This window comes from Populus euphratica, unplaced genomic scaffold (assembly GCF_000495115.2).
Source record: "Populus euphratica unplaced genomic scaffold, PopEup_1.0 scaffold320.1, whole genome shotgun sequence".
Taxonomy (NCBI): domain Eukaryota; kingdom Viridiplantae; phylum Streptophyta; class Magnoliopsida; order Malpighiales; family Salicaceae; genus Populus; species Populus euphratica.
In genome coordinates this window covers 42481-60749 of record NW_011500208.1, presented here as the reverse complement: position 1 = coordinate 60749, position 18269 = coordinate 42481, and the positions used below count along the sequence as shown (strand labels likewise).

The following is an 18269-nucleotide window of genomic DNA, read 5'->3' as shown; positions in this document are numbered from 1 at the left end:
AAGGGAATAAAATATATATTTCAATTATTTGATCAATCAATTAAGTTTTTATTTGATATTGTATTTTGAATGGAGGTTGGCTAAAATTTATTTATTTTAATTTAAAATTTATTTATTTTAATTTTTTTTTATTTTAATGTATTAATATCAAAAATAATTTTTTTAAAATAATTACTAATATATTTTTAAATACACTTAAAATAAAAAAAGTATCATACGGAAAGATTACGAAAGAGGAAAGTCAAACAAGGCAGGAACTGGAACACATAAATATCAATCGTTAAATTCATCCTGACTAATAGTATCTATTTTATTTTATCTGAATAATATTTAAAGTGGTGTTTATAAACATGATAATGATTGTATTTTTAAAAACCTTTTATTTTAAAATAATATATTTTTAATTTTTAATTTTAACACATTAAAAAATATAAAAAAACTTTTATTCCACGTTAAAAAGATTTTATACATGTCTTTGTCTAAAAAGAAATCACAAAAATAGAATATTTTCTTAGTTGTTATTCAAATGTGGCCGGGTTCAATGGCCGATCTCTCATCCACCCAGGTTATAAAGCAAAAAAAGGAACCTTCCCTCCCCCATCCCATTCCTATTCCCATTCCCATCCCCATTCCAATCCCTTATTCCCAGCCCAACCTAAAGCCGTAAGCAACTTGGTCATCGCCACAAAAACAGAGTAAATTATAAACTGGTCCCTCTTCTCTTAAACAATAATCAATCACTTTCTTTTATTTTAAAACTAGTTATTTAGCCCCTTAACTGTACAATTATCTAATACTTAATTTAAAATAATTTAATTCAGATGAAATATTCTTCCATCATAAATGTTTTATTAATATATATTTAACTTTTATATTTTTTAAATAAAATTAAAAAATAAACCGAAAAAGAACAAAAAATAGACGAAAAAAAGGAGACTAATTCATGCCTCTCTAAAAACTAGAAGGACTAGTTCATAATTTATTCCCACAAAACACTACTATAAAATAACCCAACCCACCATAGATTTTCTCGCTTGCACAGCAGAAACTCAAGGAAACCCAAACAAAAAAAAAAAAAACCTAAATTCCTCCTCCTTCTCACCTGCATTGATCGATCGATTGATATTTTGATCATCAAAAACCAATCAATCGATCTATGCAACCATCTTCGTTTCTAAAAGAAATTCGGTTCTTTGGTTTGAATAATCAGATAATTGATAAAAAAGAAAGAGGAATTTTGAGAGGATTTAAGAAAATATCTCCTTATGAGCTGTCTAAATCGTAAACAACAGCAGAAGCAGCAGCTACATTGCTCTTCTTCTTCTTCATTGAGCAGTCTTTTCAGTCATTTTATTGCTGGAATTCTGTTATATATTCTTTATCATTCTTCTCAATTAATTTCTAATTTTCCTGTTCCTATACAACAGTGAACGAATCGTTTCTTCTTTCTTTCTTTCTTTCGAAAAAACCGCGAGCGATCAGTTGTTTTTTTTAAGAATAATAATCCGTCGATTTGGCTGATTCTTCTGCGTGTTCTGATAATTTGTGTGGTTCAAAGATGGAGAATCTGATCGAGAACGGTTAGTATAATCTATGATACACTTTCTTGATTTCATTATTTATTTGTTGACGTTGAAAAAATAGAATACATCCTCTCTCTCTCTCTCTCTCTTTTCAATTTTGTTTTGGATTTGTTAAAAGTTGAAAAGATAGGATATGGGTTTTTATTTATTATTGATTTGAGTGAATTTCTCTTGGTATTGTATTATGATATAAATTGTGATTTGTTAGGGTGAAAAGATAGTGATTTTATATAGTTGTAAATAGTATTAATTGATTTTTGTTGTTTGTTTGACGTGACTCGTGCATGATTATAAACCTATAACAGTAGGCAGTTATTTTCTCGAGTTAATATAGATAGATTATTTTAGGAAAAAAATGATTTTTACCATGAAAATAAGTTTTCGATGCATTGGGACTGGGACAAACGTTGGAGGACTCCAAGTTATCAATTATGTCAGGTTACATTACGGAAGCAGGCATGAGCACGTCATCAAAGTTGTTGACATGTTTGTCATCTTGGATGATCATGTTGGCAACCATGTTGATGTGGTAGATCATGTGTTGCGCAAGATGCATTGTAGTCCTTGAAAATATTAAACATAGTTTTCATGAGCAAGAAGTCAACCGATTGGACAAAATCAAGTGATGCCAGTGTACTCTAAATGTCTCTCCAATCTTGCTTTCTTACTTTTTGATGAACACATGTTTCAAATTTGCTGATTTCTTTTCAACCAATGACTAGGCACTTTCATTTCACAAGTTGAGAGGCCAAACAGTTCGCTTCCTACTGTCATCGTGATTGGTGGTGGTATTTCAGGGCTTGCTGCTGCCCGAAGACTCCACGATGCATCTTTTAAGGTTAGCAAACTGTGAATATGTATTTATGCACCTGGTTATATGTTTGTCGGAATATGTGTATTCATATGCATCAATTGGCTAATAGGTGTTCTATTGTTTCAGGTGATCTTGCTGGAATCACGGGATAGACTTGGTGGCCGCATTCATACTGACCATTCATTTGGCTATCCTGTGGATTTGGGAGCATCATGGTATTTTTCCTTTCTCAGTCGTATTTAATTTTATTGGAACCTTTTAATATTCTGCCTGATATCAAGTTGTTATAGATTTGGACTCATAATCCAGTAGTGTGATTGCCATGTTTTGTGGAATGAATGCACTTTACATGTGCTCACATTGGAAAGGTTGATCCATACGTTTGTTTGTTAGGGATGCTAATGCTCATTAATTGTGTGTTCAAAAAACAATTAATTTTTCATGGGCCTCAGGAAAAGATCTCTGTGCTCATGTGTCATTTGATTCCTTAACCACTCTTTACCATTGCTGTAATATGTGCTGGGTTGCCTTGATTTGATTCTTTGTAAATGTGAAGCAACACACAGATTGACTCCTCAATGTGTTAATTCTTTTTTCATGTTGCCTTCCAGGCTACATGGTGTTTGCAATGAGAATCCTTTGGCGCCACTGATACGAGGTCTGGGGCTTAAACTATACCGTACTAGTGGAGACAACTCCGTATTATATGACCATGATCTGGAGAGGTCTGTCATTTGCCAGTTTTACTTTTACGTTCTTTGCAATTCACTTCAGACTTTGCATTAAGCAGACTTCTACCTTCCTTCCTTTTCCTTTCAAGTAGAACAAACTGATTCTATTTTGTATGGATTAAAGTTGCATCGCTTAGAAAATTATGAGCCACTATACTGGTTCTTATTAATTTAGAGTCCAAACTTATCAAGAGGATTTGGGTTTGCCCTTTCAGTTACACCCTTTTTGATAAGGAAGGACACAAAATTCCACAACAGATGGTCATCGAAGTTGGAGATGCATTCAAAAGAATTCTTGACGAGGTAGGATTTTCATACTAAATTATGTGACTGGAGCTTTTCTTTATGATTAAAAGTTGTCCTCCTAAAGCAAACTAAATTCTTTGTGTACACCTTTAGACTGAGAAAGTAAGAGATGAACACACAGATGACATGTCTGTTCTTCAAGCGATTTGGATTGTGTTGGATAGGCATCCAGAGTTAAGGTACGGGAAAAAGCACAGCTTGTAGCAACTACGAACTATTGAATTTTTTTCAGCATGGAGTTTTGAGGGTTACTAATGAAACTTCTTTTTTTCCGCAGGCAAGAAGAACTTGCATATGAAGTGCTGCAATGGTACATCTGTAGAATGGAAGCTTGGTTTGCAGCAGATGCCGATATGATATCACTGAAATCTTGGGATCAGGCAAGTGGACTACTTGATTTTCTGCACCTCTTCTAAAGTGTCTTTTCATTGTGCTGCAATGATTTCATGAACCATGCATGAGGATGTTTGTGCTTTAATGCATACTTTTATGTCCACAACATTGCTATATGTCAAGAAATGCTTTGCTTGTATAAAATTGACTTGAAAAGAAGTTGTTTATCATTATGGGTTGACTTTAGATTCAGCCAAAAAAAAAATGATTTGAGATGTAGCAGCAAAGAAATTGGTGAATGTTTTTTTGAAAATCTTAGATTGCAGAATTGGCTTGCTTTTTTATTAAATGTAATACGTTCTTTTCCTTGTATGTTGCAAAATTCTATACAAAATCTGTACCATGCTAAGGTCAATTTGAGTATCTTTAGATGAATGCTGTCGTTGTTGAAGGTATTGCTTGACATGCAGGAGCAAGTTCTTTCTGGCGGTCATGGTCTTATGGTGCAAGGTTATGACCCTATAATAAAGGCTCTTGCAAAAGATATTGATATACGCCTGAATCATAGGTATACTTGCTCATTTCTTAATATTTTGGATGTATCTTGTTTTCTGAATTGGAAGTTTTATACAGTGCTTCCCAGTGAAATGATTTCATTCTTTAATGAATTGTGATTGAGTAGGGTTGCAAAAATATCCAACGGGCCTAATAAGGTGATGGTCACAGTAGAGGATGGAACAGGCTTTATTGCTGATGCAGCTATCATTACAGTACCCCTTGGGATTCTCAAAGCCAACTTAATTCATTTTGAGCCAAAGCTGCCACAATGGAAGGTTGATGCAATTTCAGATCTTGGTTTTGGCAGTGAAAACAAGATTGCAATGCAATTTGATAGAGTATTTTGGCCAGATGTTGAACTCTTGGGTGTTGTTGCACCCACATCTTATGCTTGTGGTTATTTTCTCAATCTCCACAAGGCAACTGGCCATCCTGTTCTTGTCTACATGGCTGCCGGAAGGTTTGCTTATGATCTTGAGAAGCTATCTGACGAGTCTGCTGCAAACTTTGTCATGTTGCAGCTGAAGAAAATGTTTCCTAATGCAACAGAACCGGTAAATTTCGCATGGTTTCTGCACGGCTCCTATTATCTCTTTCATGTTAGTTTTCTCAATTCAACTCATGTCAAAAGTTATTAACTAATAACATTGGCTATGCTGGAACAGGTTCAATATCTTGTAACAAGGTGGGGAACAGACCCTAACTCACTCGGCTGCTACTCGTATGATCTAGTTGGAAAGCCTGGAGATTCATATGAGAGACTCCGTGCACCATTGGGCAATCTCTTCTTTGGAGGAGAAGCAGTCAGCATGGAGGACCATCAAGGATCCGTGCATGGAGCATACTCGGCAGGAATCATGGCTGCCGAGAACTGTCAAAGACACATATTAGAGAGACTTGGCTACTTTGATAAGCTCCAGCTAGTTCCCTCAAGAGGTGAAATCCATGATGCTGCATTTCCCCTCCAAATCTCAAGGATGTGAAGTTATTCAACTGGTGATGTCTGAACAAGAAGATTTCATGACATTTATCCAAAGGTAAACGAGCATCATTCTCTGTGTTGGTGCTGCTAAACTTGAGATGCACATGTAACATGCTCTGATCTCTGGGAACCTCTCCAAGAACCTTTCTGCCTTTTATTATATTATCTTCATCATGGAGTCTCTTTAGCTGTTTTTTTTTTCTCTCATTAATATTTATGACGCTAATTAAAATAAAATAATTTGCGAGTATAATTATTTTTTTCTTCTTGTTCTAATGTCATTCTTTTAATAAAAGTGAAAAAACATTACCACTAACATTAAAAAAAAAATCTTAGATGTTCTAAAATAAAGATAAGAAAGGTAAGGGTCTCATTAAAACTTTCGTTTCTCATCAAATTGGGTGGGTTAACCTTGAGGCACCTCAACTTGGCATTGGTAGGGTTGAACTATTGTGACCCAACCAGTATAAATGTGAATCTGACCTTAACTAATTTGAAGGGTACGAACGTGAATGTAAACAACCAATTTAAAGGGTACGAACGTGACCTGAATTGACATGATTAAAATTGACTAAAAAAAAATTATAGATGCTGATATTTTAATTATATTTTTTTAAATTTAAAATGATATTATTTTGTGTGGATAGGTCCCAAGATATAGTCTAGCTAATTTTAAAAAATAAAAATAAAATGATAATGAGAAAAAAATTTGTTAAAAAGATAATATTTTAAATGCATCCAAGTTAAACAAAGTTAATTTACCTAACTCATGACTAATATCATAGCTTTATTGAGTTAAATAACCTTATCTTTAAGTGTTTATTTTTGTTTAATTGAATGATTAACAATAAAAAAAATAAAATGTGCCAAAACTTGATATGCTTTTGTTTTTTAAAAAATAACGACGTCTAGAAAAAATATTGGAAAGATGACATCTTAGATGGATTTAAATCAAATCGAGTTAATTTACTCAATTCATGATCTAAGTCATAGCCATTACCATGATAAATAACCTCCTTGTCTTTTGAAACTGTTTCTTGTTTAATTGAATGATTAATAATCTAAAAAATAGAAGGGAGGGTTTTAATCAAAATTTAGATTAAAAAACTAACACAAATTGAGAAAGAAGAAGAAGAGAGTTTGAATAAAAATTATAAAGAAAAAAACAAACAAATAAGGCTAATATTTTTAGATCCTTGTCAACCTACATGCTTAATAAGAAAACAAAGTCCAAACACTTAGAGTTTTTTTTTTGTTTTTTTTATTGGATAAAAGATATGTCGTTAACCTCTTTTTATTTTAACAAATAACGCATCATATATAGAAGTAAATGATGCATCAATTGAATGAATTCAAATTCTAGTCACCATTGTTGAAGCTAAAAAATCATGGTCTAAATTTTTGAATCCCTATATCCATTTTCCAACAAGGATTTCATTTATAAATTTCTAAAAAACACAATATTGAGACCTTGAACAATCCATTTTAGATAAGATTAAAAAAATATATTAACATTAAAAATAGATTTCGGAATACAAAATCAATCATACTCAAAAAACTTTTAGAGATTTAATCTATCTTTACAGGCAAGATGAGGGTCAAAAAACATCTCAATAAAACTCTTCTCATTGAAAAAACCCATTAACAAAAAGAATGATTTTTTTTATATTGGAACCATGCTCAACTAACAACTTTCTCTCTTCTTTGCCATTTACTAGTGATTCTCTCTTCTCTCAAACTAGGGATCAAAATAGAAACAAAATAAAGTCTTGGATCAAAACATGTATTCTCAAAATTAAATGGACCAAAAAGAAACCTTGATAAAAAAAAATAGAGGGACTATTTTTCCCCTATATTAGAGCTGCCATTTTGATTGTTATTCAATTTTGGTACCCTAGCTTCTAATCCAATTAGAACCATACTGTCACGACTCGAATCCCGGGTCCATGACCGGCAACAGGAGCAGTGTTGAAAGGACACCCCACCTACGCTAAGCCTCAAAACATACATATCAAAAGAACAAGATATTCAAAAATATGCAGCATTTTATAATCTTCAGAAATATTATATTACTCAAAGCTGATGAAATTAAAGGATAATTCAAAACTCTTCATCAGTAATTAAAACAAAAATAATAATTCATAATACTTATTACATTGTCAAAATCCAAACTTAATTAAAACAGAGTAATAGTGGAGCGTCTAAGACATTGAACCAAAACAGCCTTGAACAATAAGCAAGGCATACCGACCAAAAACTGAAGAAGTAGGAACACTCAACAAAGTCCAATTGCTATTAGAAACTAAGAACCTGAAATAATATTAAGAACGAGAGGTGAGTTCAACCAACTCAGTGAGGGAATAATATTTAATATATATTTTAGATATTTTTCATATTAATAGTTTATCAGATGATTTATTTTATATACATATACATATACATACTAAACATATTATCATAACGTAGTAGAATGATATACATATACATATACATACTGAACATATTATCATAACGTAGTGGAATACATGTCAGAGATCAGATGACACCCGAAGGTGACCAGATGACACCCGAAGGTGACCACTGTAGGATGATCAGTCGCTACAAGCTGATGTCTCTCTCACCAACTAGGTATACAGAATACTATATGCACATAGGCTAACTACTCTCCGTTAGTATGGAGTTACTGACAAGTCCTATATCAAGGCATAATACATATTTACAAATCATCAAAGAAACGTATATCATATTAAATAGAATTTAGCTTGACAGAATGCGAGTGCAAATTCAAGAATAGATGAGTACTCAGAAAATAATCCAAAATATATAAATATTCAAGAGATTAACTAATCGTACTCATCATATAATCAACATACATATTTATTTATATTATGTGCATGTTAAAGATTATCCCACTCACCCGAAAAATATAGAACTAAAAGGAACATCAAACAAAAGACCCGAAAATTCTATTGAGGATCGTTAGGAGAATCTATAATAATATATATGAAATATACTAAAAAACAACTCAAAAAAATATCCCAATACATAAAATAAAACCAAGTTTAGTCTTCTAGATTTAGGGACTAAAATGACAATTATCCAAAACAGGGACCAAAACATAATTTTACCAAAGTTAGACCAAACTGTAAATAGATAACCATACTGAAATTTCACCCATAAACCATCCTTAATTCTGTCTAAAACAAACTAGGGACCGAACTGTAATTTTTATAAAGTTTAGAGACTAAAATGTAAATTTCTAAAATTTAGGGACCAATTAAAAATATTTCAAATCAATTATCAAACTGAGATTCATCATCCTTAACTTCATAATAACACTGTTCAGAATCTCAAAATACAATTAGGGGTCAAATTATAATTTCCCTAAAGTTTAGGGACTAAACTGTAATTTCCATAAATTGAGGGACCAAATTGAATTTTCTTCATCTTCAACCTCAAACCCAGAATTGTTCACAGATTACTTATTGTTCTTTCCAGACTTTTAACTCAAAATTCACCATTTACACAAATCATAACTCAAAATCATCATCTTTACCTACAATCTCTTAACATCAACTAATTAATCAATTACTCACAACAATCAACCCTATAACATTTAAATTAATTCATCAATTAACCCAAAACATAAATTTTTAAAACCATAGTATTTATCAAAACATAAATTTAAAGTTCAAATAACACATTTATATATTTAACAACCTAAATCTTACCTTTAAAGTTATGTCCTCTCAATCTCTTCCTTTTCCCTTCTCTTCCTCTCTTTTCTCTTCTTCTTTTTACTTCTCCCTTCTCTCTTACGGTTTGCTCTAAAAAACACAGCTCCTTCTTTTTGTTCTTTTTTTTTTTCTATTTATATTTATCAATTATTATTCAATTACCACAATACCCCTTATTCATTTTACTCACTTCTAAGCTTTGATTTTTATTTTTATTATTACACAGCTCCTTTTTTGTGCTTTGTTGCCTTTTCCTATTCCTTTTTATTTTTCAAAACATTACACATACAATTAATTTGATTCCCGCAATATCAAGTCGCCACCTAAAGTCGAAAGGCATTGTCAAGACCACGGTAGCCTAACAAAAGGCAAGCAGGATCAAATAAGAACATAAATACCTAAATTCACTTCATGTCAAAGGACTCAATTGAAAAAAAAAAACCTCAAAACAAAATTTAGAGGGGACGGGAAAATAAAAGGAAAAAAACACTGTTCTAGTGATATGTGAGTAGAACTACAATTGCCAAATCTTTGAGGGTGTTTTGTAATATTTAAAAAATAGTAGCACTTATAGATGCTGAAATATTCCATGTTATTTCCAATTGACTTGAAAATCTTTCAAAGACGCCGGCTGTTGTTTGTGAATTGAGGGGAGATGTCCCTGCTATCGGATTTGGTATGGGTTCACGTATTTTCATATATTTTTTCATAATTACAATATAGTATTTAATAGTTTACACTCAATAAAAAATAAAATACAATGCCAAATGAGGCCATCTACTACAACAATAAAGCAGAGGCATCAATGGCTTTGAATCCGGATGTTATTTGATAGACATGCTTGAACAGGTAGTATTATTGCAACAGCACAGCTAGAATGACACCCGGATACCAAGTAAGGCCATCAGCTGAGACACAAACTGAGGGTGCCCTGGCCATGCAGCTCCGGTAACCAAGTTTTCGTCGGTGTAGCAACGATCGATTGGATCCGGTTCTAGCCATGTTGCCCCTCCCAAGACGACGTTCAGCTTCACAGCAGGGTATGCGGTGCATTTTCTTCCCTGCAGCAACATGATTCACACATACAAGAATAAGGATGGCAGGTGTGAAGAAAATGATTACTTGTGTGATTCTATGAAAGTGAAGGAAAACATGGATGCTACCTTGAGAACTCCCGCAGCAGCTAGGATCTGCTGTCCGTGACAAATAGAGGCAACTGGCTTCTTTGATTGCATGAATTTCCTCACCAAGGCAATCCCTGTCTCATCCAGCGCCAAATATTCTGGAGACCGGCCTCCAGGGACGACGAGCGCGTCGTAACTCCAGGCATCCAAGCCTTCATAGGAAGCTGTTAGAATGAAATTATGGCCTGGCTTCTCAGTGTAAGTTTGGTCACCTTCAAAGTCATGTACTGCAGTAGGGCAGAAATCCCCAGCCTCCTTCTTGGGGCAAACTGCATCAACGTGGCACCCAAGAGCTTGAAGGGATTGAAAAGGAACAGAAACCTCATAATCTTCCATGAAATCCTGAAAGCAAGAACAAGAGAATAAATACTTCTTAGTAAACAAGAAAAAACACTTGGTTCTTGGAGCTTGATGATAGTAACCAGAGTCAAATTACCCCACGGAGAAACAGAATCCTCAAATAATTTTTGCATTAGAACTTACCCCACAGAGAAACAGAATCCTTTTATCTGAACCAGATATCTTGCCTCCCAGTGCCTTCACAACAAGCTGGATGTACCCAGGATGCGCCTTGTATATAACTCCAGTAATGAGATTGCCATCAGAAACACAATCCATCATTGTTTTGGGTTCAATCCAATGAGCACCGGCATCGATGAGAACAGGTCCCAGAGCATGGTATGCTGTGCACTTCCGACCTTTTAATAAGCCTGCTGCTGCCAAGATCAATGGCCCATGGCAAATAGCAGCAATCAGCTTTCCTGAATCGGAAAATTGCCTCGCACAATTTAACACAGATTCATTCATGGCAAGATATTCTGGAGCCCTTCCTCCTGGTATAACAAGCGCATCATATTTGCTGAAATCAACTTCATCGAAAGTTGCATTGAGACTAAAGTTGTGTCCAGGCTTCTCAGTATAAGTCTACATCAAGTAAAGTTCCAACAAACACATCAGAACTAAGGAAATGAATGGCCATATTATGGGTGTACTTTATTTGATCAGTTGGGCTACACCCGCCAAGTTTATCAGAAGTTCAAAACACGGTTTTTATCAAAAAGGGAGCTCGCTAGACACATTGTGAATGTATGGAATCATTATCACTACCAGTCTCACCACAACCACTATCATCACCAATATGGCAAGCAATTAATCAGAAAAACCCTCTAATTAGTTTCAGAAAAATCAAATCTTATATTTGAAATCTTCTGTAATCCAAGAAGATTTGTCTAACACCATGGGTTTTGTCCACAAATATCTAGAGACTAACAAACTCACATGCCCTGTACAATAATTTGCACATCCATACAAGACATAGATGGAGGTGTTACAGAGAAATATGTATTGCCAAGCAAACAATGTTTTCGTTAACAATCATGAAATGGATATTTATATAATAACAAATTAATAAATACAAGGAAGGGGGGGGACCTGATATCCATGATAGGCACCCGAGTCCCCAACTGTAGTGCGGCAATAATCACCAGCTTTCTTTCCAGGACAAACAGCATCAACTGCCATTCCATAAGCCTGCAAGGCTTGAAATGGAACCATAGCCTGCAAAAACAATAACAAGACCCCATCACTTAAAGAAAAACAATAACAAATGGAACCATAGCCTGCAAAAACAATAACAAGACCCCATCACTTAAAGAAGAAAAACAACTTCAAAATGAGAAAAGCAACCCACCTCATAATTGTCCATGTAATCCCCACATAGCAATAGAACTTTCTTCTGTGGCTTGCAATTAGCCATTGCTGATACTAACAATGACCCTTGAGATTTAGCTCTCTGTGTATTGCTATTGGAGTGGTTATAAATTTATAAGTGCAGGAGAAACGTATTGTTCTTTAACTCTCTTTGTTAATGTTGACTCGATGTACATTCTGACGAATAGATTAAAGAAAATGGGAGGTTTGTTATTATACAAAACAACTACATGACTTCAGTTCGGTTTCACTATTCATATAAAAACATCGAAAACAGAGAGCTAATATATATATATATATATATTTTAATTGTTTTCTAACATTGGTGTGCTTAGCTCAATAGGTTTGTGGACTTGTCGTAGTCGAAGTGTCTGCTATGTGATAGATAATCTTTTTTTTATCCTTTTAAAAAATGGATGATAAATGTTGTTCGTAACCTGAAAAAAAATACGAGTTGGACTAAATCGCATTTAGACTTGATCCAGTCAAGTCTTACATCAATACTGAATCATTATTAATGATAATTTTCAGGTGAAAATGAAACACAACAACTCACTATCGAAATTAGCATGATATTTAAAGTGATCTTGTTAATTTTTCACTGACATCATTCATATTGTAAGCAAAATCCTCTGCTAATGACATTGACAGGACATCATTCATTCGCACAACCAACATGATAAAAACCCATTTCTTTGCCCAGCAGGAGAGTCTATTTTCGCCACAGGCAAAACAGCAGACAAGTTACAAGGATTTCTAGACACTAACATAGAATCCATGTGTTATTTGTTACAAGATGGATTCCTAGACCCAAACATGGAGTTTGCATCCGTGTGTTGTTTGATATAAGGTACAAGCACAGCAGTTAACATGAAAATACTTAAAATGACACCCGGATTCCAAGTAAGGCCATCAACCGAGAGACGAACTCAGGGAGTCCAGGCCAAGCAGCTCCTGTGATTAAATTCTCATCGGTGTAGCACCGATGCATTGGATCAGGTTCTAGCCATGTTGCCCCTCCCAAGACAACATTCAGCTTCACCGCAGGGTTTGCTGTGCATTTTAGTCCCTGCAAAGGTGAGTCATACGAGGGATTATACGGTATAAGACATGTAATATATGATATTTGCAATTCTATGGAGCAATCCTGTTTCAACCATAGAAGATAAAGGTGGTTGAATCTGTCATTTGATGATATGAGCCATGATCAGTTGCATACGAATTTTCTACAGAGGTAAAGTTCTAAAAGAAGTATAGTTTTAAATGTTAAAAGCGGTAAAACTAATCTTTAAGCATTTTCATATGAAGAAATTTGAAGCAGAGCAATGAAGAGACGGGAGACACTGCAATGGTAAAACAGAGTTCTTATTCATGCCATTCTTAAGCTATACATATGTATACAAAGAGTGGGAAAAACTTGCAACAGGGAAAAACTTGTAACAGGGAAAGACAATCTTGCATATATTTTCTCCCATGATTACTGCTAAGATTATATCCTTATAATAAATACACAATTATATCTACACTAGCTAATAAATAAGTTATATTAGATAATAACATAACAGTGAAGATCTTTACAATCACTTCAATATCTTCAATACATAAAGGCTAATTAATTTTTGATCCATATTTTTGATAATTTTTTTAAAAAATAAAAAATAACAAAAAAATAATAAAAATCTAAAAATATATATTTTTGATACATTTGTATTGTTTTTAGTATTTTCAATATTATTTTAAAAGAATTTAAATTTTTAAATATATTTTAAACATTTTTAATTTTTAACATGTTTATTTTATAATCACTTATTTTTCTTGTTAAATCGATAATAATACTGCTCACTTTGAAAAATAAAAAAATTAAAATTAATAAAAATAAAGAAGTTGAGCTACAATGTATTTTGAGAAAAAAATCATTTTGTTTATAAATAAAAATTACAGTACACAAAAAAAAAAAGGAGGTGAATTTTTAGGAGGTAAGATGAAGAGAATTCGAAGGATTTTGAAAAGGGAGGGAAACACAGAAACCCTAAAGCTATCTCTACCATCACAGGTAGCCGCCCCCTACTCTTCCACGGGTCTTCTCTCCCTTCACCAGAAAACAAAACGGAGCCCCCATTCACTCCCTTCCCCCCTTAGCAGTTGGCCGCTCATCTTTTCTTCCTTTAAAGCCAACCAGAGGCCAACAGCTGCCACCTTTTGAAACCAAGAAAGGCCGCCCCCTCCAGTGGCCAAGAGCAAAAATCAGAGAGCCCCGTTTGCTCTTGAATTTTTCCTCTTCCACATCTCCTGACCTCTAAGCTCAGCCCTTATTTTCCTTTAGCCTTTGGACCACAACAGCCGCTGCTTCCCTAGCCAAAACTAGTGAAACAAAACCAGCCGCTGACCATCAGAGAACCCCACGAAAACGCAGCAGCTCCCCTATCTGGTTTCCCCCCATCGTCCTTTCTAGCTCCACTTGACAGAGACCGGCCACCACTCCTTTCATCTCTAAACTGAACATAGCGGCAACCCCCACTGTATTCTTTAGCTGCTCTAGTCTCGCCTCAACCACGGTCTCCCTCTCAGGGCCAACCACAACCCCCCAGCCCTCACAGGTCTCCACCAACCTAGATCTCACCACAGCAGCAGCCAATCTCCTTCAGCGCTAGTCGGCCAGCTCGCCCAGACCGAATTAGAGCCTCCAGTAGCAACCTGACATAGCAGCGCCCACAAATCCTTGATTTTTTGCCTTTGGCCTCTAGCACTCTTCCCATAACTGCCGGATCTATCACCTGGGAAAGGAAAGAACAATGAACCAAAAAAGAAGAAGCAAAGAATAGATCTGAAAAAGAGACAGAACTGGAAACATTGTTGTTGGTGTTTTGCAGGTAACGGCGTTGCTTACCGCCGGCAAAGAAGGGAGGAGGTCATTATAGACCCCCTATTTGTTTGGATTTTCTTGCAGCGCCGCCACTATTCAGGCGACCCAAAAGTTTTCACAGCATTGTTCCTGTGACTCGAGGCTTCCGACATTGTTCATGATTTTAGTTTCTTTGTAAATTTTAGTTGTTTAATGTGTTATTTAGATTGGTTTGAATATTGATTACTTTGTAGTATTTAATTATGGGTGTGTGAATATATTGTAGTAAAAAACAGATATATGTGTGTGTATTTTTTTATGATATTGAATTATAAAAATAAAAAAAACAAAAAAAATTAAGAGATTAATCTGGTTAAATATCTTAAGAATAAATAAAATCATATTATATTTCCTGTTAAAATGTACGAACATGTTTCTACATTTATTATAGGATTTAATAATTGATTTATTAAAGTTTTAAAAATTTTCTACATTTATTATAAGATTTAATAATTGATTTATTAAAGTTTTAAAAATTTGATTAATATTTCAAATTTTCAAATCATATTAAACTATAAAGCAGTATACCTCAGGTAGGGTTTGTTAGGGGTGGTAACACCTTTCCTAGCCACAACCAGCCTTTTACTCGTGAATATATGACAAAGACCAGTATATTCAGATTTCTTAGTAACCTTTAATTAAATATTAGATGGTGACTTCGAAGGTCTTAAATCAAGCAAAAGAATGAAAAATTATTATATATGTTGTGCGATGGTGTACTGACACTTCCTCTCAAGTTGGATTTAATGGATTGATGGATCCTAGCTTGCTTACTATAAAATTGAGTAATAACTAAGGCTTTGGTGAGCACATTAGCTAGTTGATCATGAGAACGTACATACTAAGGGTGGATAAGTTCAACTTGAATTTACCGACAAATGTAATAATAATCTACTTTAATATGTTTGGCGCGTTCATGAAACATCGACATGGATGCAATTTGCATAGTGACTTGATTATCACAAAACAACATCATAAGAGTGATACTAGGAAATCCTAAATCTGCAAGAAGATGTTTTAGCCATATTATTTCACAAGTAGTAGAAGCCATAGCACAATACTCTGCTTCTGCATTTGAGTGAGCTATTACAGATTGTTTCTTACTTTCCCAGGATACCAAATTTCCTTCAACAAACATACAATATCAGTGGTAAATCAAAAATCAAGAGAGTTTCCTACCCAGATAGAATCAGTGTGGCCCATGACGCTAGTATAACCATTACGAGTCATAAGAATGCCACGACCAATTATCCCTTTTAGATATCGTAAGATACGCTTTAATATACCAAGATGTTGAACTATTAGAGAATATATATATATTGACTAACAAGGCTGACATCAAATGTAACATCCGGTCGAGTGATTGTTAAGTAAATTAGTTTACCAATAATCTTCAAATAATGATTGTAAGAAGCAAGAGATTCACTTGAAGGGTCCAATGTTAATTTGCTATCTAAAGGGTTTGCAACTGGCTTGGTATGTAACATGTCAACATTCTTCAACAAATCAATAACGTACTTGCGTTGATTGAGAAAAAAAAACCTTTACTGAAAGCGACCATTTCAATGCCTAGAAAGTACTTCATGGAGCCAAGGTCTTTAATTGAAAATTGCTGCCGAAACTTTCTCTTAAGCTGAGTGATCGAGTCATTATTACTCCTTGTTATAATCAGATTATCCACATATATTAGCACAACCAATGTGTGAGTGGAACCAAGTTGAATAAACAAAGAAGAATCTACAGAACTTCTTATAAAATCAAGATCTTCTAGTGCAAAACTTAATTTAGCATGCCAGGCCTGATAACTTTGCTATAAGTATAAATAAACTTATGAAGTTTATAGACAAGTGTAGGGCTTCTATATGAGAAGGCATTTCTTACATCCATTTGATATAGAAACCATCCCTGGTTGACAGCAACTGATTAGTACTTAAAAGTACATTTTTATTAAGGTTTTATATCATCATTTTGCACTTGAAGTATCAATAACTCCTTAACTAAAGCATGTTTTATAATAATATATCTAATAATATAAGATACCTTTAATTTATGGTAAATGTTTATTTTTAAATGCAGGCCTATCACATAAATGAAAGGATTGATTGATGAATTTAAGAACTGAAATTGAAAGGACAAAGAGATGGCTAAACTCCGAAAAGAGATGCCAGTGCAGTCCAAACCAGAATACTGTTCGGTAATTGGATCATATCTGGAGTTGTAGATCTCAGATTTAGGTTCACTTTATATGGATAGAAAGGTAAGACATAGGGCTACAACTTTCATATGGAGCCCAAGATTTAAAAAGGTCATTTTCAAGTCCAAATTATTGCAACAACAAAGAAGTCCGAATCTGTCTTCCAGCCCGAGCACTGTTCAGTATTTTGGCCATATCTGGAGTTTTAGAAGTCCAAATGATCTGAATGTTTTACACAAGACATCTGAGGCAATTTCCTACAACTTTCTTGTTTTCAACTGGTTCCAATTTTGATGTTATCAATGACGTTTTGGGCAAACAAGAGAAGATAAGGATTGTAACCAAGTCAAGAGTTGGTCACCCACTCATCAATTAGTCATCAAATCAATAATTCCCAATTTTGGCCTACAAAAGGAGGCATTTGCCATGCATTTAGACATCTTGGTTTCCAGATCAAGATCATGCTCTTGCTTTCTCTCTTTGTATTTTTTGTGATGTTTATGTTTTGCTTTCATTAATATCAAGTTTATGCCTTTCATTTCCTTTCCTTTACTTAGTTAACTTTTATCTTATTTATGTTCTTATTTTGTTTGATTATTTTTTTCTTTCTTTCATTATGTCCAGCTAAGTTTATTATGTCAAGGTGAAAAGGTTACACTAATGGTGTAAGAATAAGTATAGTGTAAACTTAATATGGACTTTAATGTTTGATACTAACATGTTTTGTATTTGTTATCTTGTTCACTCTTTAATACTTTGCTTGTTAAATGATTAATCTTGATTTATGTTGTATAACACTTGGTACAACAAATGCTTGGCACTTTCATAGCCCATACTGTATGGTATAACCGACACCTGAGCTATGAAAGGAACTTGATTTGTTGTTAACATAAGTTATAATCATGGATGCTTGACGAGATTTACAAGTATTCGCATTAATTGAATAAGATGACTAATGTAATCATGTTAACAATATATAATCTGATTGGAACCTCCTTTGTGTGTGGTTTCCAATTCAATAATAAGAGTTTATACTATACTTGTTTGACATACCATTAGTGGATTCTCTAACCTTGATATTTATTGTTATCGTTGTTAAATCTTTACGTTAATAGTCCATCTCAAAGTTCTCATCTTCTTCTTCTTTTTTCTTTATTATTATTATTATTATTAGTATTACTACTACTACTATTATTAGTGCTATTATTATTATTATTATTATTATTATTATTATT

At 33.9% G+C, this 18269-nt stretch overlaps 2 protein-coding genes across 2 annotated transcripts; one reads left to right on the top strand and one right to left on the bottom strand.

Annotated features, from left to right (window-relative positions):
- Positions 1-1026: 1026 nt before the first annotated feature.
- LOC105112050 (probable polyamine oxidase 4) lies at positions 1027-5501 on the top strand. The gene is made up of 10 exons (XM_011007610.1): positions 1027-1580; positions 2306-2421; positions 2524-2612; positions 3009-3122; positions 3344-3431; positions 3528-3613; positions 3712-3814; positions 4238-4335; positions 4450-4879; positions 4991-5501. The coding sequence occupies exons 1-10, from the start codon at positions 1559-1561 to the stop codon at positions 5306-5308; spliced, it is 1464 nt and encodes a 487-aa protein (XP_011005912.1). The 5' UTR covers positions 1027-1558; the 3' UTR covers positions 5309-5501.
- Positions 5502-9833: 4332 nt separating this feature from the next.
- Positions 9834-12108, bottom strand: LOC105112048 (protein DJ-1 homolog D-like). The gene is made up of 5 exons (XM_011007607.1): positions 11919-12108; positions 11660-11785; positions 10712-11152; positions 10208-10570; positions 9834-10105 (listed from the first exon to the last, which is right to left on the bottom strand). The coding sequence occupies exons 1-5, from the start codon at positions 11982-11984 to the stop codon at positions 9917-9919; spliced, it is 1185 nt and encodes a 394-aa protein (XP_011005909.1). The 5' UTR covers positions 11985-12108; the 3' UTR covers positions 9834-9916.
- Between the last annotated feature and the right edge of the window lie 6161 nt (positions 12109-18269).

Coding starts and splice junctions, on each gene's coding strand:
- LOC105112050 (XM_011007610.1), top strand. CDS start 1,559: ATGGAGAATCTGATCGAGAACG. Junction 3,123..3,343: donor TATGACCATGATCTGGAGAG/GTCTGTCATTTG, acceptor TTGCCCTTTCAG/TTACACCCTTTTTGATAAGG. Junction 4,880..4,990: donor TTCCTAATGCAACAGAACCG/GTAAATTTCGCA, acceptor ATGCTGGAACAG/GTTCAATATCTTGTAACAAG.
- LOC105112048 (XM_011007607.1), bottom strand. CDS start 11,984: ATGGCTAATTGCAAGCCACAGAAGAAAGTTCTATTGCTATGTGGGGAT. Junction 11,153..11,659: donor GTGCCTATCATGGATATCAG/GTCCCCCCCCTT, acceptor TACTTGATGTAG/ACTTATACTGAGAAGCCTGG. Junction 10,106..10,207: donor CTGCTGCGGGAGTTCTCAAG/GTAGCATCCATG, acceptor ATGTTGCTGCAG/GGAAGAAAATGCACCGCATA.